At 50.8% G+C, this 22,507-nt stretch overlaps 1 protein-coding gene across 36 annotated transcripts in view; it reads left to right on the forward strand.

Annotated features, from left to right (window-relative positions):
* The window catches only part of MAP2 (microtubule associated protein 2), a 346,649-nt gene that overhangs the window by 286,623 nt on the left and 37,519 nt on the right, over positions 1-22,507 (forward strand). For 12 of the 36 annotated variants that reach the window (XM_064163865.1, XM_064163881.1, XM_064163873.1 and 9 more), the window contains 6 exons: positions 3,691-3,948; positions 5,892-9,671; positions 9,908-10,114; positions 10,579-10,713; positions 13,212-13,277; positions 15,006-15,067. In XM_064163865.1, the coding sequence (XP_064019935.1) occupies positions 3,691-3,948; positions 5,892-9,671; positions 9,908-10,114; positions 10,579-10,713; positions 13,212-13,277; positions 15,006-15,067 (4,508 nt within the window). The remainder of the gene's footprint in view (positions 1-3,690; positions 3,949-5,891; positions 9,672-9,907; positions 10,115-10,578; positions 10,714-13,211; positions 13,278-15,005; positions 15,068-22,507) is intronic. The other 24 variants (XM_064163879.1, XM_064163885.1, XM_064163903.1 and 21 more) reach the window with 13 other exon arrangements.

Genomic DNA, 22,507 nt, shown 5'->3' on the forward strand with positions numbered 1-22,507 from the left:
AACCGCGCCGTGATGCGCCGGAGCGGTACCCCGCGCGGCAGCGTGGGCGCGAGGTGCGGTTTGTGTACAAGTTGTGTTCCTCTGAATAATGGATGTGCAGTTTTGGAATTCACTCCTTCCAGTGGTTGGTTTCTGCCACTCAGAAATGCTGTAGGGAATGCCACCCACACGGCCCACGTGTTAAAGTGCACAGCTGCCTGGCTCCTTCCTCCTGCCTCGACCTGTAGCCTGGCTGATTTCCTCCACTCTGCCCTGACACGGTGGCTACTGTTGCTAGTGCATGCGTCCATCCTGTCTCGTCTTGTCTTTGTCTGTCTGTCTGCCCTGCAGTTTTTGTCTGTGTGTGTCTATTTGTAGATGAAGGGGCGGAGGATAAGGTGGGACCACTAGAGCACTGCCCGGGCTGCGGGCCTGCTGCCAGCAGGGAGTGGCGTAAGCAGCTGGCACCCTCCATTTCAGTGTCTGTGCCCGAGGATGAGCCCTACCACTCGGATGAGGAGTACTATGAACACCCTTTGTTCAGCTCGGAGTGGACTGGCTCTTGTACACACCCCAGTGCCACAGTGAAGAGCACAGAGGTCTTGTTGGGCCATGATGAAGGTGAACTGAGCATGGTCCCATTTTGTTCCTCTTCCCCTCTACCCACCTGCCATCCATTCCATTCTATGTGTCCTGGGATCGCCAGCTTCTGGGGCTGTGTTTTCTCCCCACATGGAAGTCACCCCCTCCAGAGTCACCAGCTTAAAGGGAAGCTGCAGCGTGAGCAACGAATGCTGCTTGGGAGGCAGCGCTTAAAGCAGGGCTCTGGGTCTCCTGGCCTGGCTTAGAGCAGAAGCCGAAGGAGCAGCGAGCTCAAAGCTGCACAAGCGAGTTTGTTCTTTGTGCCAGACAGCTCCTGCCAAGAGCAGTGTGCAGAATAGGCCAGAAGGTTGTTCCTGGAGGTAAGTGAGTTGCTAACAGGACAGAGATAAAGCCAGCTCTGTACCCAGCACGGCGGTGGACGAAGGTCTGTCTGTAACTCTGCAGCAGGCAAAGGGAAGCCGTTTCAGCCCGGTGCACACAGGGTGACTCTCAGCAGTACTGGGTCGTTTGGTCTCCATTTGTTTTGCAGAGATACTCACTTCACATTGTGTCAGCTGACTACAAACAAGCAGTTGGGGGGAAAGGTTTACTGTTACTGTGTTTCTGCACCCCCTTTTTCTCTGGCCTGAGCAGTGGGAGTTACAGAAACCTGAAATGGCTTTGGAGGAACCAAGGGAGAATCTGTTTCAGTGACTAACAGGAATGCAGACTTCCTCTCCAAGGCAAAGCAGATCCCATTTTGGCTGGCAGCATTCGACTAGCTGAGTCTTGAGGCACAGCAGCTGAAGTTAAAAACAGTGTTGAATCTTCAGCAGGTTTGTGTTTCAGGAGGATGGAGGTGGAATTGCTCACTGGCTCATTTCAAGAAGCCAGAGCTGTTCAGAGTTACGAGGGTAACACAGCCTCATGCTGCACCCAGGAAGAGATCAATGCTAACAATGGAAGATTGTTCCTGGCAGCCTCTCTGCCTGAAACTGGGGGAGAGAAATTAGTCACACTACAGCTGGGTACCTATTGCTGTACTTAGAGCACTCCTGGATTGGTTAGTTCATGGCCAGCTTCCTTTTCAGTCAAATGATTAGGGGAGTTGGAGCAGCTCTGCTGCAAGGACAGGGAGCTGGGAGTGTTCAGCCTGGAGAAGTCTCCAAGCAGACCTAATAGCAACCTGCCAGTACCTGAAGGGGCTACAAGAAGGCTGCAGAGATATCCAAGGTGAGGCTGCACAGGGCTCTGGGCAACCTAATCCAGTTGAGGATGTCCCTGCAGGCTGATGAGGGGGGAGGTTGGACAGGATGACCTTTGGAGGTCCCTCCCAACCCAGAGCAGTCTGTGAGTCCCTGCAAAAGCAAGGGAAATTATCAGGATCATTGGTGAAAAGCCAGGCACTGGGACACAGCTCTGCTCACCTGCTTGCCTGTGCCAGCACTCTGCTTGGCATAAAAGTCTGCTGCCAACAGGAGCCTTTAGGATTCTTTTGTTAAGCCAGGGATAACTTTCTGCTGTGGAAAATAATGAGTTTTAACCACATGGCATTGTGTGGAATGTCTCAGGAGACAGAGGTGTGTGCCTGAAACTGCTCAGGGTGAGATGAGAGGCTTCCCTTCAAGGTTTGTAAGTGAAAGAGCTGCACATGACAAGCCACAGACACAGCCAGGAGAAGCAAAGTGAGTTATTCAGGGCCTCTTGGAGCTGGACACCTGCTGTCAGCCAGGCTGCTTTTACAACCTGCCCGTGTGGAAGCATCCCTGGAACACTCAGGCATCTCCCCAGGCCTGATTCTGAATCTTCTGGCTTCTGTGCATTTAAGATCCAGCATCCACCCTTTGCTATGCATTGTTAGTAATCATCTGGTTTACTTTACAAAGTGATACTCTGCAGCCTCAGATTGTGTTGTGTGCCCTGAATCACTTTGTAAAGGCCATAACTGAAATGGATGGATGGTTGGTTGTCTGGGTTTCACCAGGCCTATCTCAGGAGAAGAATCAAGTTCTTGGAAAGAGGTTCTGTTTTCGTGCCAAAAGGCTGGATACAGTCTCTTCCAGGTTCAAAACCAGTTTGTTCTAAGTCTGATTCAGCAGAGTCCTTAATTGTGAGACACTTTAAATCCAGGGGAGGTCACCAGGTTGACTGCAGCATGACTGCTGGTCAGCTGCTTATGTGTGCTGCTGAATCAAAGGTTCCACACTTAATCCTGACTTGTCATCAGAGTAGCACAGTAATACTCTGCCTGAGAAGCAATGGCAGGAGTGCAGTGCAGGATGGAGGCTTCTCTAATCATCCTTCTGCCATGGCATGAGTAAAGACCGCTCCTGCTATGGCTGTCCTGATCCGACCAGCCCATAAGCTGAGTGATGAACAAGCAGTGAGTTTCTTGGACAGCACTGGTGGTGAGGAGCCTGCAGGCTGGTGGGGAAACAGGAGAGCCCTCATGTTCTGGCACTTTCACAAACAGTTCAGCTGTCAGGCAGCCTACAGAAGGAATTGGTCCCAAGACCTGCCCAGTGTAGGGCTCATGACTGAATTCTTGTGAAACCCTTTGTTATTGGCCACATGCGAGGCTTAGGGCTATGGAGGCGGCTCAGTATTTTGGCAGAGCCAGGATTCCATGTGACAGATTGGCTTGCTGGCATTTGCCAGTCAGTATTGCCAAGGTCAGTGGAAGGAAATTAATGCCTCCTGCCTCCTTCACCTCAACTGAGTCTCTTGTACTGCATTAGACAGCACATTTACCAGAAGACCAGATGAGTGTACGTTGAGCTCATCGATGCATTGGTGTTGTCAGAGCCATCCATCAGTCAATACCATCTCCATTCGCAATGACTACTTGACCCACAGTCATCTTTGGGGGAGGAATACCTGTAAAACACTTTCAGCTCTCATCTTACAGCATAAACTTGCTTCTCTGGGGGAGACAGGTTGGTTTGGTTATTTCCCCTAAGGGAAGTTCCCTTCCACAATGACTGAAAAGGGCTGGGTACTGGCAGTCCTTCAAGGCACTTAAACCCAAAATGGTCAGAGCTGAAAGTGTTAAGTAAAAGCAGTCCTGCTGAGCTGTGTGCTTGGTGTTTACTGTTGGTGCTGATGTCGCCTCCTTTTTCCATCCTCAAGAAGAAGAACCGGTAAAGAGGCTGATGGCTGTGGAAGCAAAGCCAGCCACTCCTCCTGGGAAGCAGCTGGGGAAAGAGCACGGGCCCAGTGAGCCTTTGGACTGGGCAAAGGGCCTCTGTGAGGGTCACTTGGATTCTGGTTTGGAGGCCAAAGTGTGCGGTGAAGACAAAGTGCCCAGCATGGCAGCCAGCAGGGAGAGTGTCACCGCTGTGGTGGCATCACCCCTGGCAGCCCCGTCCCCTTCCTCAGCTGAGGAAGGTGTGTCCTCCTCCTGCATCTTGCATGCCGTTGCTGCCGGGCAGTGCTTCTCCAGCTTGCTCCAGTGCTTTCCGAGGCTGCTTCATTCCCCGTTCTTCCCATTGGTTTGTACAGCTGCCCCTGCTGCTGTGCTGGCGGAGCGCGCAGCGGGCGGCCTGGCTGCGCAGCTGCTCGCTCTGTGCCATCGTGGTTCCTTCGCACCGCTGCGGCTGCCGCTGGGTTGTTGCGTTGCCATGGTCAAATGTGCTTTGCAGCTGAGCCGATTCCTGCGCGTGAGCCTTTGCCCCATCTCGGATGTGTTTGCCAGTCACATTGCTACTCTGTGTATAGAGGTTTTTTCTTTTGGGTGCAGAGATTCATCTGCTTTTCCCTCCAAAAGTACATCTGTTGACCCTGACAATGACATAAGGAGGCTGAAGCTATGGAAATGTTTTCGTTTGCAGTGTGCAGGCTTGCCTTTGTTTGGTCGGGTGGGGTTTTGTTTTTGTGTGTGTGTGCTTCAGTGCATTCTGGTTTAGCCTCCCCAAAGCCATGGCTTCTTAACATCATATCCTTGCTGGTCATTGCAGTTCGCCTCTCCTCAGTCATTGCCAGAACTCTGAGAGTCAGTATCTAGCTATTCAATTTCTGTGACTCTAGGATGGCATCAGCTTGGTGGCCACGTTTGTACACTCATAGGGTTTGCAAGTGAGTCACCAAATGGCAAGGCAGCAAAACGAGTGCTGTCCTAGAGCCCTGGGTTTGATTCCTGTAGACTTTAGAGTGTCAGGTGCTTTTCGGACATTTCAAGGCTCAAAGAATGACCCAGGCTTTGCTGTCAACTCTTCTGAAAAAGTAAGATTCCTCAGAGCAAAAACATGGCTCCAGGGACTTCAGAACCAGAGATGAGGAGCCTGAGAGTTGGCCCAGTAACAAGCTCCAGGAAAAACTCTTAGAACGTTGTTTTTTTAGCGGATGACCGCAGAAAGTAATTCTGGAGTATCTCTCTCCAGAATTTGCTTGATAGGAAGATTCCCATACGATAGGAATCGTAGCATCCCATGGGATATTTGAAAAGAACTAACAGAATGTGCATTAATGAAAAAATAACCCCAAACCCAACTTTGAAAGATCTTAATCCCTACAAGTGCGGTGGCGGACTGTCAAGGCAGCAGCTTTTTTGCTTCAAATGAATTTAATTAGGGCCTGCTCCACAGTCATTTGAAGATGCTAAGTATTCTATGACTTCGGTTACAGCTGAGGTAGGTAGGCCTTTTGAAAGCCAGACCTTCAAGATCTGGAACTCTTGGCAGCTCTGATGCTGATCTCCACATAGTGGTTTCATGACGGCAGCGAGATGTGCATCAGTTGCCAGAGAACGAGTGTCAGAAGTCAGCAGAGGTAAAAACCCAGCCTCTTCTGACACTTCCAAAGGCTTTTGCGTGCATAATTTCTTTAGTTTAGGCAAGACGTAGAAGAAGAACATCTAAAGGATGCAGGGATGCATAACTGTGTATGTCTGAAATGTCAGCAGCACACAAAGATACAGCTGATTGGGCTTAATCTTGCAGACCGTCCTAGTAAGAAACTAATAGAAGCTGCAGAGTCCAGCAAAGCACACCAACGAAGTGAGAGTTACTTGTGGGCTTGCTGTTGTGGTCAAGTCGTGCAGATGAAGGATCCATGTGAAATCATCTCATTTCAGTGGTCTCAGGTTTCCGTGCATACAACTCACCACTTCCAGTAGAAACCTTCATACATTGAAAGGGACCTCCTTATTTAACACTTGAAAGCAGATTTCTAGGTGGATGGTCTTGCTGTGCATGTTTGCATCTTTTTCCCTTCTCCTTTCCATCATTCACACCAAGAGGCTGTTGTGAGCTCCATGACTGCCTGCCTGCCTGTAAGTGCTTTGAATAATTTTCTTGTCAAACCCAAACAAACTACTTCAGATTTACTTGCAGCCACGAAGATGGAATTCCGTGTCCAGGAGGGCACAGGCCCTTTCGCAGCAGAACCATTGGACACAAAGCAGCGTGAGTCTGGCAAAGACAGTAAGACTGGTGAGCAACCTAAACATGATGCCTTAGTTCCACAGCCAGCAAAAACAGAGGCTCTAGATAAAAAGGATTCGCAGAGCAAAGACAAAGAAAAAATGCCTTCGCCTCTGTCAGAGCAGTTCTTGGGAAGTGATTGGGAAAAGAAAGGGGAAGCCAGATTTGCAGAACCTGCTGCCAAGCCTCCTGCTTCCCAAGAGCAAAAGGAGTTGTCATCTGAACTGCCTAAAGGGAGTAAAACAGAAGAAAGGACTGCAGAAGTGCCCTCATCATCAAACCAAGTTACAGTCATGAAATTTAAAGATGACCTTAAAGACCTCCAAGGTCTGGCCATCAGCCATGGTGAAAGGTCTCTATTGCTATCAGAATCCAAGGCAGAAGCATACAGAAGTGAATTTCCTTCAAGCCCATCTCCTGCTGTCCCCCAGGACCTTCCACTCAAAGACACTTTCAAAACGAAACAGGAACCCCCTGACCATCTGTTTGCCAAAGATCTCACTAAAGATGAACAGCTCCACAAAGGCAAGACGCTAGCTCTGCAAGACATCTCAGCAGTAACTTTAGACAGCCTGAAAACTCCAAGCACCTCAAAAATGCCTGCCTGGGGGGAGGAAAAGGACATGACCAAGGATGAGAGCGATGAAGAAGAGAGGTATGACTTCTATGATAAAGGGGAGGCTCGAATACTAGATGATGGTAAATATACCACAAAAGCCGAAGTGCAGACACTTACCCTCGGCAAAACAGACATTCAAAAGGGTAGCGAACCTATAAAGTCACCTGATGTCCTCAAAGCAGGGAAGGAAGTGGACCAAAGTGGGCTCCCAGAAACACTGGACATTAAAAAGGAGGCCCAGCCAAGCACACAGGTGCCCCCAGCCAAGTTAAGCCATGAACTGCCCCTTGAGAAAACAGCAGAGCGCCCTGATACCACTCAGCCAGCCGGAACAGCAGAGAAAGCTCTGGAGGCGCTGAGCTTAACCACTGACAAGGCTTCTGCCATAGAGGCTGCTCAAGAGAAGGATGTTGCAAAGGATGCCAAGCAGGATCAGACAAGTGCCACAGCTCCTTACCAAGTGAAAGAAGAGGAGGATCGGTCGGGAATGTCAAAGTACTTTGAAACCTCTGCTCTGAAAGAGGAAGCCTCCAAGGCAGAGGCTCTGAAACAAGGCAGCGACTACTATGAGCTAAGTGACACTAAAGACAGTGTCTACGAGCCCTACCGGACAAACCGCCTCATTCCTGAAGACAAGGAGGAAGAGGAGGAAGAACTGCAGCAGGGGGTGTCTGCTCATGAAATGGGGTACAGTACCCTGGCTCAGAGCTTTGCAGCAGACACATCTGATGAACCAAGCTCCCCGACAGAAAGAATGTTCACCATTGACCCCAAAGTCTATGGGGATAAGAGAGAGCTCCACAGTAAAAATAAAGATGACCTGACCCTGAGCAGGAGCCTGGGCCTTGGGGGCAGATCTGCAATTGAGCAGAGAAGCATGTCTATCAACTTGCCTATGTCCTGCCTGGACTCAATAGCTCTAGGATTTAGCTTTGGTCGAGCACATGATCTTTCTCCCCTCGCTTCAGATATTCTAACTAACACCAGTGGGAGTATCGATGAAGGTGATGACTACTTGCCAGCAACTACACCAGCACTGGAGAAGGCTCCCTGCTTCCCTATTGACAGTAGAGAGGAAGATGAGCACACTGAAGAAGAAAAACCCACAGCAGGAGAAAAGGTCCAGCCCGAGCCCTCGGCTGAGTCGCCTTTCCTGGCCAAAGATTATTACAAAAATGGAGGTGTTTTGGCTCCCGACCTGCCTGAAATGTTGGACTTGGCAGGGACAAGATCCAGATTAGCCTCCGTGAGTGCAGATGCTGAGGTGGCACAAAAGAAGTCGGTTCCTTCAGACAGCGCTGTGGAAGAGGGCAGCACAGCCCTGCCCCCTGTGACGGATGAAAACCACGTAACTCTGAAGGCTGAAAGTCAGCTGGAAGACCTGGGCTACTGCGTTTTCAACAAGTACACAGTCCCCCTCCCTTCTCCAGTCCAGGACAGCGAGAACCTGAGCAGCGAAACCTGCCCGTTTTACGAAGGCACGGATGAAAAACTGAGACGTGGCCTAGCTCCAGACCTCTCTTTAATAGAAGTGAAGCTGGCCGCAGCTGAAAAGTCAAAAGAATTCCTCAGCGAGAAAGACTTGGGTCAGCCTGCCACTGTGGAGTCCCTTCTGGCGAGGGACCTCGAGCAGGAGAAGAAGGAGAAGCTGCATACAGTGCTAGAAAACAGCGAAGGCCTCGCTGGCTCCAGACAGGTCTTTCCCGTTAAAGGTGCAGAGACAGAGAAGACAAGGCCCGAGGCCATCCTAGAACTGAGAGAGGAAAGCGTGGCCGCTAAAGTTCACATAGCTGACGACACCAGGTATGGCAGAATACAAGCTTCAGAGCTAGCCGTGGGAAAGGAGGCTGCTGCTTTGCTGATGGAGAAGGAGGAGAAGACTCTGAGTGTTGTTCCTGAAATAGCAGAGGTAGAAGCTGTAGTTAAACCAGATTACAATGCTATAAAGCACGATATGGAGGTGGCTGCAAGGAGAGCTGACCAGGAATATCAGAGTCAATTAGAGGCTAAAATCAGCGAGGCTGTTTCTCTCCCCCCAGGGAAGGACAAAGCCTCCGTTAAGAGAGCGGAGCCCGAACCCAAAGACACTCAGCAGACAGATCAGACTGTCCTGCCCAGAGAAGCGAAGGATGCAGAGATGCTTTCCAAGACAGAGCTTGGCTACTCAAAAGACGGCACCAAACTGTCGGAAACAGAAATTAAGGAGAAGGTAACTAAGCCTGACCTGGTACATCAAGAAGCAGTCGATAAAGAGGAGTCTTATGAATCTAGTGGGGAGCACGATCAAGCCCAGGAAGGTTTGAATGGAGAATCTTTGAAACCAGAGGATATCAAAGCAGAACCTCCGAAACCTCCTGTATCTGGGGAAGAGACGCTTGCAGAGCTAGCAGCAAAGGAGCCTTCTGTGGACCTCCTTCCAAAAGCTGAGCCTCTCCAGGAAGAGCCTGCTGAGATTCAGATGGAGAGCATACCACAGCCTGCAGAAGGGATTGAAAAGGTTCCTGATAGAGCAGTGGAACCCGTGGAAAAGCTGCTGCCATGCGAAGTGTCAGCTGGGACCACAAAAGGGGAAGAGCATGAGGAAGAAGAGGAAGAAGCAGGGCAAGAAGAAAAAGAAGAGGTTAAGCAGCATTTTATACCAGAAATGCCCCGAGAAATAGACTTTGGGACAGCTACTGCTGAAGAAATGCTAGCTAAAGGTAGCCCAGAAGCAGTGCCTGAGCTGAAAGGTGTGATTGAATCGGTGGTGACAGTGGAGGATGACTTTATCACAGTGGTACAGACCACAGTTGATGAGGGCGAGTCTGCTTCTCACAGCGTGCGCTTTGCCACCACTCAGCAGGAAGACATCGAAACTGGGGACTCCCAGGCCGAAGAGGAGCTGGAGCTTGAGGAAATGGCTGACATTCAAGCTGAGCCAAAGGAGGGCTCCCCGGAGGCTCCTGCTTCACCCCAGAGAGAAGAAATCCTGCTCACCGACTACAAGACAGAGACGTGCGACGATTACAAAGACGAAACAACAATCGACGACTCCATCATGGACACAGACAGCCTCTGGGCTGATACCCAAGGTGTGCATTATCCTTTCTGTTTCGTCTGTTACATATTTTTGCTTCCAAACCCAAAAAGCACAACTATGATAGTCGTAATAGTAATCTCAGCATGTTTCAGAGTAGTATCGTAGCCTGCCTGTTCTTTAATAATCCATCTGCTCTGTCCTCAGCTATTTTTGTTCCCCTGCTCCGCAGTGGTGTCACTAACTTTGGTTACTAATCTTTTGTTGTTATGATTTGCTCTGATCCTACAGATGATGATAGGAGCATCATGACTGAGCAGTTAGAGACTGTTCCTAAAGAGGAGAAGGCAGAGAGAGAATTGCGAAGACCATCTCTCGATAAGCATAAAAAAGAAAAGCCTTTTAAAACTGGGAGAGGCAGGATTTCTACTCCTGAAAGGAAAATAGCTAAAAAGGAACCTAGCACCCTCTCCAGAGATGAAGTGAGAAGGAAAAAAGGTTCATTTAACACTCCCTATTACAATATCTTTCTTTTGTTTGTTTGTTCGTTCCATCCTGGTTTCAATCTGCCGCGTGGCCCTGCCTGGCTGCCCTGCCGCGGCCGCTGCGCGCCCCAGCAGCGCTAACGGCGGTGCTTTGGAGCGAGGCGTTGTGCGGCTGGATGAAGAGCCCCGTGCAAGGCTCACTGCTCCACCCGTCCCATTTCACTGGAGGCTTCCCCACTGATCCCTGGCTAGCACACACCCGTGCTCCCCCCCCCACCACCCTCTTCCACCTTCCCCTTGGCGCACCCCAGTAGAAGCGAGGCGCGGGGTTGGAGTCGCGGAGCAGCGAGGCTGCCCTTTGATGTGTTGTCATATGAAACTGTTTGCTGGGTTCCTTTCCTGATTCTGTGTTTTTGTTGTTGTTCTTTTCTTTTGTTCTTTTTTTTTGTTTGTTTTTGTGTGTGTGTGTGTCCCTAGCAGTGTATAAGAAAGCTGAACTTGCTAAAAAAACTGAAGTTCAGGCCCACTCTCCCTCCAGGAAAATCATTTTAAAACCTGCTATCAAATATACTAGACCAACTCATCTCGCCTGTGTTAAACGGAAGCAGACAGGTGACTGCGTTCTGTTCAGTTATGCAATGTGGCTGGCAAACATAGACATGTTTCTTTTGGTTTTTGTTTCTTTGTGTGACTCTCATGGCTCCAGCAGCTTCTCTATTTTTCATTTGAGTTTGTTTCATTTTACCTGGGAGAATATCAGCCTTCACCAATAGCATTGCTTCTTTTAGTGGTTCGTATCATCCTCCTTTGCTTTCTCTCCTGGGTATTTGTTTGGCCGCGATCATTTCTTGCTTGTCCATTGCTTGGACCTCCAGAGTGCTGTGGTTGCAACTTGGCATCGTGCTTAGAGTGTGGTGTCGTAGGAAGCTTCTACTCATCGTTTTGGTTTGGGGGGTTTGTGTTTTCTTTTCATACGTGTTTGGCTTTGGTTGGTTGGTTTGGTTGTTTTTTAATTGCTCCTTTTTTTTTTCCCTTAACTCTCTGGTGGGAAAATGTCAACAGCTCAAACCATGGTTTTGCACTTCCATTATTTTGCCTTGTTTTCTGTTCGTACTCTCATGCCTAATAAGAAGTTGTTTGGAACTGATATTTTGTTGATTGATGTTATCTGCCTTGCTACTTCCCAAGCTGTCACTGATGTTTATGCTGTGCAGTCAAAATCCACAGGGGGATTCCAGCCACATGCAGAATGAAGCTGAGAGAGAAGAACTCTGGGCTCACACTACGAATGCATTGCAAGCCAAAAGCTTAATATTTGGTAGAGGAAGATGAAAGGACGGAACAAATGATCCCTGTTACATCTTGATGATAGGTGTACCGTTTAGAGCACCAAAAAAAAGAGAGCACTTTCAGCACTTCCATCATATTATTTACTGCTCCTGTGAGTTCAGGGTGGAAAGAGAAACATCTTCACTTTCCTGAGATCTTCAAAACAGAATCTGCTGAAAGAGGCCTGTTTTGCTGTCAGATAACAGAGCTGCATGCTGCAGTGCAGTTGTTCACGAGGGACACCAGGGCTGTGAAGGGAAGAGCCCTGCACAGCAGTGCAGAACTGCACAGGCCTCTTCTTAATGGCTTAGAAATTAAGAGCAGGATTTATTACCCATCCTAGAGTTACACAGTGCAGTACCCAAAGCGCTCCTCAGAAGGTGTTCCCATCCCCTTTGGCACCACTTAGTCACTCTTCTTCTGAACTTAGAGCAACCTGGGCGTGCAGGTCTGCCTGAAGAGACAGTGAAAGTGAGAGACAGTTCTGTGAGGGTAGCTTTAGTCCCACAGCTCATCTGCCTTGTCCCCTGCTTGCATTCCATTAGGACTGCAGAACCAAATACTCAGTCTCATCATTTTGCTCCTGTGAGGAAATTTGCTCTTCTTCCCTTTCCACCCCCAGGGAAGGAAAGGCTGTCCCAGTCCCCTCAGCATGGCAGCGATGAGCTCCTCCTCAGCTCAATCTCTGGGCTGCCCTACCTGGCACTGTGGCTGCAACTACCTGAGTGAGGATTAGAACAACTCTTTGTAGTTACAACCTCTTGCTGTTTGCTGAAGCACAGCTCGAGCAGCTCAGAATTATCCCCCCTAATTCACACATTCTTTCCAAAGACCCAGGAGGGCTCAGGGGGTTCAGTAACGGGGGAAAAAAAAGGGTCAGCTTTGCAGTGTTCTCAACTCCATCTACAGTTTCACAGCCACGTGGTCAGTGCTGTCTTGTCCTCAGATACTCCACCACTAACTCCCCTGAACAATTCTGGCCTTTACCACCCAGGGGAGGCCTGAATCATACCAAGAGACTTGCGTAAGGAACTCTGCCCAGCGCCTTAAGTGAGTGCTGCCTGGCAACTGTCGGAGCCTTTTCTCTCTCACTCCAATGCCTAGCAAAGAGGATGGATTAGCTGATGTGGAGAGAGTGTAGTACAAACCTGCCCTCCCAGTACATTTAAAACTTGAGTTGGGGAGCACCCAGACTGATGGACCCAAACCCTCCTCAACATTTTCACTAGTGCAGGTGGAACGCTGAGGTTTGGGCTCTAAAGCTCTTTCTGTGAGCTTGAACCCCACCACAGAGTGAACAAGAACAGCTTTTAGAATGTTTCATCATGCTCAGTGTTGCTGGAAGAGTCACAGCATTCCTCATTCTACCTCTGAGGGGCCTTGAGGGGAGGCCGTGAGCAGGAGTTGCAGCGCTATGAGATAGGCTGTGCGCAGGTGGCCGTACGTTAACCTGCATGTTGCTGAGCCTGAGCCAGCCATGCAGCTCGTTCAGGATGGGAAATTTAGAAGGACACTGTGTCTCTCTCCTGTTTTCCTTTTACATCCAGTACTCTTTCTTGAAGCCAGTTTCTCTTGGGAATATCTTGTCGGCTTTAGCCATAGGTGGCCGACAGAGCCCCAGCAGAGCCGTAGTCTATCCAGCTTTGAGTGTATTGCAGGCAGTTAAAACCTCCATGGTGCATTTACTGTGACTTAAAAATGAACCATGTCCAGTCATAAAACAAAAAGTGTCTACAAAAAGCAAAGAAGAATGTTAATATTTGCTCATATTTTCTGCGTAGTGGCCCAGGAAATGACAACTTTCCCCTATTTCTCTCCAATACCGGAAGAAAGTTCCCATGTCACTGGTAAGCACTGGTAACTTGCAGTGCCATATCCGCAAGGGAGGGAGTGCTTTCTGAGAGCCAGCCTTGCTGCTCGACAAACCTGCATGACCAAGCTGTGAGGGAAGAGCTGTGCAGTCTTTGCCTTGGCTGTTGTAGAGCCATGAGTGGCACTGCAGCCTGGCTCACGTTTCGTTAGCGGCTGTGGCTCTGAGCTGCCACCGTAGTTGTGCCATCAGAAGAGTGTTTATGGTGGCAAGGTCAGGACAACTTTGGCTATAGGTGGGGGAGTCCCTGTGTGATATATCTCTCTGTTCCTTGCATTCAATTCTGGGGTCACTCCCTGAGGTAAAACCTGTTTTGGTGTGTATTCAACCTGGCAGTAGAGCCCGTAGGGAGCTTTGGTTCAGAGGGAGGAGTTGTGGTGCTCTCAGGTAAGTCAGCACAAGCAGCACAGCTACTCCTTCCACCTCATGGCAGTGGCTGCTTGGGGCTCAGTACCAAGAGGAGGAGGAGAGAGGCTGATGATTTATAGGAGGCACCAAACAGACTGAAGCCAGCAGTAGCAGATGTGGTAAACCATGATGCAAGAGGGCTGTGCTGTGCTTCTCCCCACTGCAAATCCAGAAGACCTGAAGCACACAGCTGGATGTTCTTTTCCTCAGCTAGCTATTCTTGTCCTCCTCAGCAATTTTCTCACCCACTCCTTCAATTACAAATATATATACACATATATGTGTATCTTTATGTGTACATATAGGCAAGAGGGCAGAAAGAGAGTGGGAAGTGTGGCAGAAAGCCAGGGGGTCTCTTCACCACACCTAGGAGGAACTGCACAGGGAAAAGAGAAGATGCATCAGTTCTGCCCTGCATGATACATCAGGGTTGGCTTTGCTGTCAGAAGCCAGCTGGGTCTGCAGCAAAAGGCTGTCATCTGTGGCTGCTGTCCTGCCTCTGCGTTTGCTGAGGACACCCTGGCGCAGGTGCCACGAGCTTTCACCTGGAGTGTTCGTGTGGCAAGTCCCTTCCCGAGCAGCGGCGCTGGGCTGGAAGTAGTAACCTCCTTTCCAAAGTGCAGCCCTACTCCAAAACTTCCCTTAAGGAGGGAATCTAGGTGGGAGAGAAAGATCTGACACCGGTGTCGTGTCAGCTTAAGGAGTCACCCAACTAACATACCTGATGGCCCAGCCACGCTTCCAATTGCTCGAGTCTGAGAGCTGAGTTGACCCAGGGCGCACTGACCTCGTTGATGGAGCCAGGATGGCAGCCTAGCTGTGAACCTCTCTCTTTCCATTAGGAATGTTGGCTAACACTTTGAAGAGCAGTAATTTTGGGGGGGGTCCTCTCTCAAACCTTGCATTTGTGGGGTGCTTAGAGAAGTCTGACGTTTAGTGGGCAGTCCTGAAAACCAGGATGCTAAGGTGTTGGGAGGACTGACCTTCAGAACTAGAGCCTCTTAGAGCTGTCAAATATGGCTTAAAGCTTTCCCCTGGAGTTTCTAGACCTCTAGGAAGAGGAATACAAAGGTTGGATTTGTCCAAAAGATGTAGGATCTCATTTTACCTCGAGTGTGATGAATGCAGGACACCTCTAAGGCAGCTACATTTCTGCATACAGTTCACTAAGAGTAACTCACCAAGTAACTGCTGGGCACAGTAGTTCCAAGGCACTGCTCTGTTCTAACAAGTGTACTAAGTGGAAATGCTTGTTGTAACTGTTTTTAACTATCAGGTCTTTCTTTGGGTCTCTCAGCAGCAGGTGGTGAAACAAACCAGGCTCCTGGTGTATTTAAACAAGCAAAGGAAAGACTCTCAGTGAGTAAAATCATCTTCTCAATCACCTTTATCATCTCCTTCTCGTCCTTGTTTCAGAGCTTTCTGTGTGAATTCAGTAATTGTGTGTCCTGTTGAAAGTGTGTGTTCATTTCTCACTTGTTTGCCATGTCCATTACTCGTTTAGAAGAGCAATTAAAGCCACCTCACCTGAGTAACCTCTGAGTTACAGTCCTGGGTAGTAGATGATGACAGTTTGCAGATCCATAGTGGGCACACAGGCTCTGCAGGAGCTGCAGCCAGGTCATCCTCTGGGATAAACTCTACCCTGGCCCTTCCTGCAGCATCCAACTCCGACTGCCACCTTCCTCAGCTGTGCCTCCGGGGCTCCCTGGAGGTCTGCTGCTGCACCACTGTGCAGCCATGTGTTCTGCAGAGCTCATGCCTGTGTAGGTGTTACTGGCCAGCAGCATTTCCCAGGTGATGAGGTGCTGCCTGCATGGCCATCTCCTGCACCTCTGAGCTCTGTCAGAGGTTTCATGTGACACTGTGTGTCCTGCTTTCAGCCCTCTGCAGCCTGTTTTGCTCTCCTCTGCTCAGCTGCCTTCAGCAAGTGCTGCGGTGCCTCTCTGCCCTGCTGCCATGCAGACCTGCCCTGTCTCCCCAGCAGAACTGCCAGGAAAGCAGCCTGCTTTCACTGTGCCCCCAGGCAGCTTACACAGCACTGACATGTGCCAACTCGCATCTGTCCTTGTGGCCATCATTAGTGTAAGGAAGATGAGTCTGATCTAGAAGTTTGGTCACAATGGAGACAGAGGAGTCCTGCAAAAGTTTATTGCAGTGAAGGGAGAGTGTCTGGGCCAGGTCCCTGTGGGGTCTCTCCAATGGCTGGGGGCACAGCTTCCCTTTGAACCTAAATTCCCAGGCAGAGATTTCCCTCTCCCCATCCTTGTTGGCTTAGGTACTCAGAACTTGTAGTCTTCCCAATACACCAACTCCACGTACCCCCTTCACACGTGCCCCCCCTGCATCACACATCCTGTGTTCATTGGAATTAGGTTCTTCACGTCTCTGGGTGGAGAAGTCAATATTCAGTAGTCTGTTGAGCCTGCTCTGTCCTAGAAGTTCTTGAGTTCAGGCAGTGTTCAGTGCCTGTTCTCTTCAGACAGCCCCCACTGATTTGCAGCAAAGCCCCAGACAAGGCCCTTAGCAGAGGCCCTTTGTGATTTCCATACACAGAGGTAAGGTGAACTGCCTGCTCTTGGCTTTGTTTCAGCTCTCCCTCCACCATTCTGCATTTGCAAAGGCACTGCCTGCCTTCATCCTGGCCTTAGCCATGAAGAAGTTCTGGAGGATTCTCTGCATTTCCTACTATATTCCACTGCTGATTTGTTTCATTTGTCTGCCCAGACAGAAAAGCTCTAAAAGCTCTGGCTCCTAAGCACTGCACTTCCTTTGTGAATCTGAAGAGGCTGCTGCTGACCAGAGCAGCACAGCTGATGGGAGGCTTAGACCCAAATTCAGCCATGGGTTCTGGGTTTCAGGTGGTTTTCCAGCTCTGACCCCTTTCAGCTTGTAACTGCTGGAGCTTTTTACTAGTACAGTAAGAAGTACCTGGGCAGGTTTCTGGTCTGAGTCAGCAGTGTGGCTTATTGCTGTCTTTTCTGGGGAGATGATCAGCACTTAGGCAAGAGAATTCAATACTCACCCATTTTCAGTCATCCATGCCCATGGCCTGCTCTCAGTGCAGCACTGCACAGTCACCATGTGCTATCTAGACTCCATGCAGAGCCTGCCCCACATTCACCAGGCAGGAACCTGATCATAAAAGGAGATCAGGTTGGTCAGGTAGGACCTACCCTTCCCAAACCCATGCTGACTGGGCCTGATCCTTTGGCCATCCTGTAGGTGCTTTGTGATGACACTCAAGATGACCTGTGCCATGACCTTGCCTGGCACTGAGGTCAGGCTGACAGCTCTGGAACTTCCCAGGTCTGGAAGTTCCTCCTTCCAGCCCTTCTTGTGGATGGGATCACATTGGCAGCTTCCAGTCTTTGGGGACCTCTGCAGTGAGCCAGGACTGTTGATAACTGATGGAGAGTGGCTTGGCCAGCTCAGCTGCCAGCTCTCTCAGCGCCCTAGGGTGGATCCCATCTGGTCCCATGGATTTGTGTGGATCCAAGAGGCTCAGCATCTACCCCCCTTTCTTATTGCTGCCCTTTACATTATAACAAAGGTTGGAGGCCTGCCCTCTGCTTGCTTTCCCTCCCTGTTGACTCACCTCTCTGCCTGCCACATTCACACACTTGCACGTCCTCAGTGCCTTGGGATCACATAAAGACCTCTCCCTTTCTCTTGTGTCTCTCCCTGATCATAGAATCATAGAATCAACCAGGTTGGAAGAGACCTCCAAGATCATCCAGTCCAACCTAGCACCCAGCCCTACCCAATCAACCAGACCATGGCACTAAGTGCCTCATCCAGGCTTTGCTTGAAGACCCCCAGGGACGGTGCCTCCACCACCTCCCTGGGCAGCCCATTCCAATGCCAATCACTCTCTCTGTGAAGAACTTCTTCCTAACATCCAGCCTAGACCTACCCTGGCACAACTTGAGACTGTGTCCCCTTGTTCTATTGCTGGTTACCTGGGAGAAGAGGCCACCCCCCACCTGGCTACAATGCCCCTTCAGGTAGTTGTAGACAGCAATAAGGTCTCCCCTGAGCCTCCTCTTCTCCAGGCTAAACAGGCCCAGCTCCCTCAGCCTCTCCTCATAGGATTTGTGCTCCAGGCCCCTCACCAGCTTTGTTGCCCTTCTCTGGACACCTTCCAGCACCTCAACATCCTTCTTGAATTGAGGGGCCCACAACTGGACACAGCACTCCAGGGGTGGCCTGAGCAGTGCTGAGTACAGGGACAGAATAACCTCCCTTGTCCTGCTGGCCACACTGTTCCTGATGCAGGCCAGGATGCCATTGGCTTCTTGGACACCTGGGCACACTGCTGGCTCCTCTTCAGCTCCTCTCTACCAGCACCCCCAGCTCCCTCTCTGCCTGCCTGCTCTCAGCCACTTTGGCCCCAGCCTCTAGTTCTGCTTGGGGTTGTTGTGGCCAAAGTGTAGAACCCTGCACTTGTCCTTGTTAAATCTCATCCCATTGGCCTCTGCCCACCCATCCAGCCTGTCCACGTTCCTCTGCAGAGCTCTCCTACCCTCCAACAGCTCCACAGCTGCTCCTAGCTTGGTGTCATCTGCAAACTTACTGATGCTGGACTCAATCCCCTTGTCCATGTCATCAATAAAGATAGTGAACAGGACTGGGCCCAGCACTGATCCCTGGGGAACACCACTGGTGCCAGCTGCCAGCTGGATGTGGCACCATTCACCACCACTCTCTGAGCTCTGCCATCCTGATGTTCTGCTTCTGTGTCCTTCCAGCGCAGCCTTTCCCTCTCCACTGGTAACGTTAGATGGTTCAAGCCAGTCAGTTTTGTTGCCCATCTTCAGACTGGGGTTTCCATGCTGCGTGGCAGAGCAAGTTCAGGAGAGGCTAAGCAGTTCCCTCTGCTGGAAGGAGCTGCGTACCTGCGGCAGCAGGCGATAGAGCATCACTCCTGCAGCCACCCTGCAGTCATAGGGGCACACAGCTCTCTGTCCACGTTGGCACCTCCAGCCATGTGAACCATTACAGAGGTCAAAGGTAATGTGTTGCTATCAGAGAATGAGAGCAGCTCCCTGGGTAAAACCTAGGCAGGGATTGAGGCACTGGCATACTTCACTCACCCTGCCAGCCTCGAGCATGGCACTGCAAGTTGGTTGGGCCAGATTCTATTGCCAGTATTGATGCTGAGAAGTGCCTTGCTCCCTGATTAACACTGCAGGTGATTGTTAGCTCAAGGTCACACCTTAGACTCATAGAATCAACCAGGATGTAAGAGAGCTCCAAGTTCACCCAGTCCAACCTAGCACCCAGCCCTGCCCAACCAACCAGACCATGGCACTAAGTGCCCCAGCCAGGCTTGGCTGCAACACCTCCAGCCACAGCCACTCCACCACCTCCCTGGGCAGCCCATTCCAATGCCAATCACTCTCTCTGACAACAACTTCCTCCTCACAGCCAGCCTAGACCTGCCCTGGCACAACTTGAGGCTGTGTCTCTTTGTTCTGTTGCTGGCTGCCTGGCAGCAGAGCCCAACCCCACCTGGCTACAGCCTCCCTGCAGGCAGCTGTAGACAGCAATGAGCTCTGCCCTGAGCCTCCTCTGCTGCAGGCTGCACCCCCTCAGCTCCCTCATCCTCTCCTCACAGGGCTCTGCTCCAGGCCCCTCCCCAGCCTTGCTGCCCTTCTCCCCAGCTGCTCCACTGAAGGATCTTCATCCATCTTTAGCATCCCAACTGCATGCACATCTTCATGGTGTATACTGTATGCACTATGAGTGAAAAGGAGAAGGTCTCCACACCACCTGGAATCTGAAACTGTGGGAGTTCTCCAGTCTCATTAGGAGGAATGTTTTGCATGACCAGCAAGCTGGAAAAGGCCAAAACCTCTCAGTCAACATTTGGGCCTCGAACTGTGCCTATCTCAAGCTCAGAAAAGCAGGTGCAAGTTGTTTGCAGAATGTCTTCTTCTTGCTGCCACAGAGCTTCAGCACTGGTAAACACCTTGGGGGGGGGGGGGGGGGGGGTTCTAAGTAGGGTCTGAAGTCTCACAAGTGAGTGGGACTCATAGGTGGAACCATGATCAGTCAGAGTCTAGAGAAGCTTTGATGGGCCAGAAACACCTGTTGTGCTGTTTCTGTGTGCAATCCTTATTCACTGCTCTGGTTTTAAGACAGTGAAATAACTGTTCAGGAAAGAACAGCAAAACTCATCCTAGCAATGTATTCTTGCTGCTAAAGCACTTCCATCCTTTGAACAGTTGTCTGGCTACTTGACAAGCATGATGCTAGCCCATAGCAGTTCTGCCAGCTGCTTTGGAGGGCTGCAATTGTTTGTTACACAGTCCTGCATCTCTTGATCATCCTGATGGTGTAATGGATGACACTGACCACACTGGTCTGGGCTTTTTGTAGCCTGGGTACACAGCCAATGGCTGTCAGGGCTGGAGCACTCTTTTTCATGTTCCAATGAAGACAGTCATAGAATAGAAACATAGAACCAGGCAGGGTTGGAAGGGACCACAAGGAGCACAGTATCACAGTATCATCAAGGTTGGAAGAGACCTCATAGATCATCAAGTCCAACCCTTTACCACAGAGCTCAAGGCTAGACCATGGCACCAAGTGCCACGTCCAATCCTGCCTTGAACAGCCAGTGCCAACCCCCCTGCCATGCCCAGGGACACCCTACCCTAGAGCAGGCTGCACACAGCCTCAGCCAGCCTGGCCTCAAACACCTCCAGCCATGGGGCCTCAACCCCCTCCCTGGGCAACCCATTCCAGCCTCTCACCACTCTCCTGCTCAACAACTTCCTCCTCACCTCCAGCCTCACTCTCCCCACCTCCAGCTCTGCTCCATTCCCCCACTCCTGCCACTCCCTCACAGCCTAAAAAGTCCCTCCCCAGGTATTTTTTAGGCCCCTTCAGATGCTGGCAGGCCACAAGAAGGTCCCCTGGGAGCCTCCTCTGCTGCAGCCTGCACAGCCCCAACTCTTTCACTCTGTGCTCACAGCAGAGCTGCTGCAGCCTCTGAGCATCCTCCTGGCCCTGCTCTGGACACTCTCCAGCATCTCCACAGCCCTCTTGTCCCAGGGGCTCCAGAGCTGGATGCAGGACTCCAGGTGGGGTCTCAGCAGCTTAGGTGCTCCCCAGTGTCAGCAGAGACTTTTTGGTGCCCCACTGGTGTTCATTTGTTCTTTCAGTGGGCTGCTGCCATCAGTCAGAATCACAATGGCACACACCATGGCAGCCTCTCAGCACTGCACAGCTTTCCTCATCACAGAACTACACTTTGCCAGTATGAATGTAGAAGTTTCTCCAGAGTGACACTGAAGGCACAGAACACAGTGTCATAGAGTCATGGAATCAGGCAGGTTGGAAGAGAGCTCCAAGCTCAGCCAGCCCAACCTAGCACCCAGCCCTGCCCAACCAACCAGACCATGGCACTAAGTGCCCCAGCCAGGCTTGGATGCAACACCTCCAGCCATGGCCACTCCACCACCTCCCTGGGCAGCCCATTCCAATGCCAATCACTCTCTCTGACAACTTCCTCCTCACAGCCAGCCTAGACCTGCCCTGGCACAGCTTCAGGCTCTGTCCCCTTCTCTTGCTGGCTGCCTGGCAGCAGAGCCCAACCCCACCTGGCTACAACCTCCCTGCAGGCAGCTGCAGGCAGCAATGAGCTCTGCCCTCAGCCTCCTCTGCTGCAGGCTGCACACCCCCAGCTCCCTCAGCCTCTCCTCACAGGCTCTGCTCCAGGCCCCTCTGTGTGCTGGGGATTTCCTGCCTACACAGTGCTCCAAGACACAGTTTGCTGCTTTGTCCTTCTGCCACTGTGGCAATACTCCTGCCACTTTGCTGTTAAGATTCCCAGGGGTTAATTCTTGAGCCTAGCCTGGAAGGCTGTATGTGAAATGCACCACTTAGTTCTAAAGGGCTGGGGGTGTCTTGGTGCTCCTGCAGTTTTGCACTTGCTTGTGACAATGCCAGACAGCAGTTACATGCCATGACTGGCACCAATTTTGCCTTTTTAACACCAGACAAAATCAGGGTGAGGCTGGACAAGGCTCTGGGCAGCCTGATCTGGTTGAGGATGTCCCTGCTGACTGCAGAGGGGTTTGGACTGGATGAGCTTTGAAGGTCCCTTCAACCCAGAGCATTCTGTGGTGCTGTGATCTGCTGAAAGAGGCACTTGCTACAGCCAGTGGCTCTGTCCACAGCCAGAAGGTTTCCAACAGCACACCTCCAAAATTTCTATGCATGTCAGCACTGCAGAGAGGCCATTGCCAGGCACAGGGAAGGTCTCTCTGGGAGCTTGGCGGTTTTGTTTCCTTTGGGTCCGTGTTGCATGTGTTTGCTTTCGTTCAGCTTCACATTGTCTTCTCTTTTGTTTGTTTTCTCATGACTAGACTGCCTCTTTGTCAAAGATTCCTGCCTCAAAGGCTAGAGCAAAGTCATTGCTCCCTCCAAGACCCAGCTCAGCTTGCTCCCTGCCTGCTAAAAGGGCCACTTTTCTCGGTACAGACACTTACTCTGTACGGCCCTCCTCAGCAGGCCCAAGAGACTGCTTGCCCTACTCAAAATCAGATGCTAAGGTAAGGTAGCAGAGTTGGTCAAGAGAGTTAGCTTGGAGATTTGTAGGTGAACTCCATGGATCCCATTCTCTGCCCACTGAATTTGAGTCATTCCCTGCAAAGCTGATGTGGGGTTACTTACCTGCAGTGGCAGTGTGATGGTTTGGGTGTTGCCCACCCCACACACTTAAGAAAACCACCCAGACTAGGCTCAGCCAAGCTGGAAATTGAAGGAAAGAAGCTTTATACTTACAGC

Source organism: Pogoniulus pusillus, chromosome 24, assembly GCF_015220805.1.
Source record: "Pogoniulus pusillus isolate bPogPus1 chromosome 24, bPogPus1.pri, whole genome shotgun sequence".
NCBI classification, from domain to species: Eukaryota; Metazoa; Chordata; class Aves; order Piciformes; family Lybiidae; genus Pogoniulus; species Pogoniulus pusillus.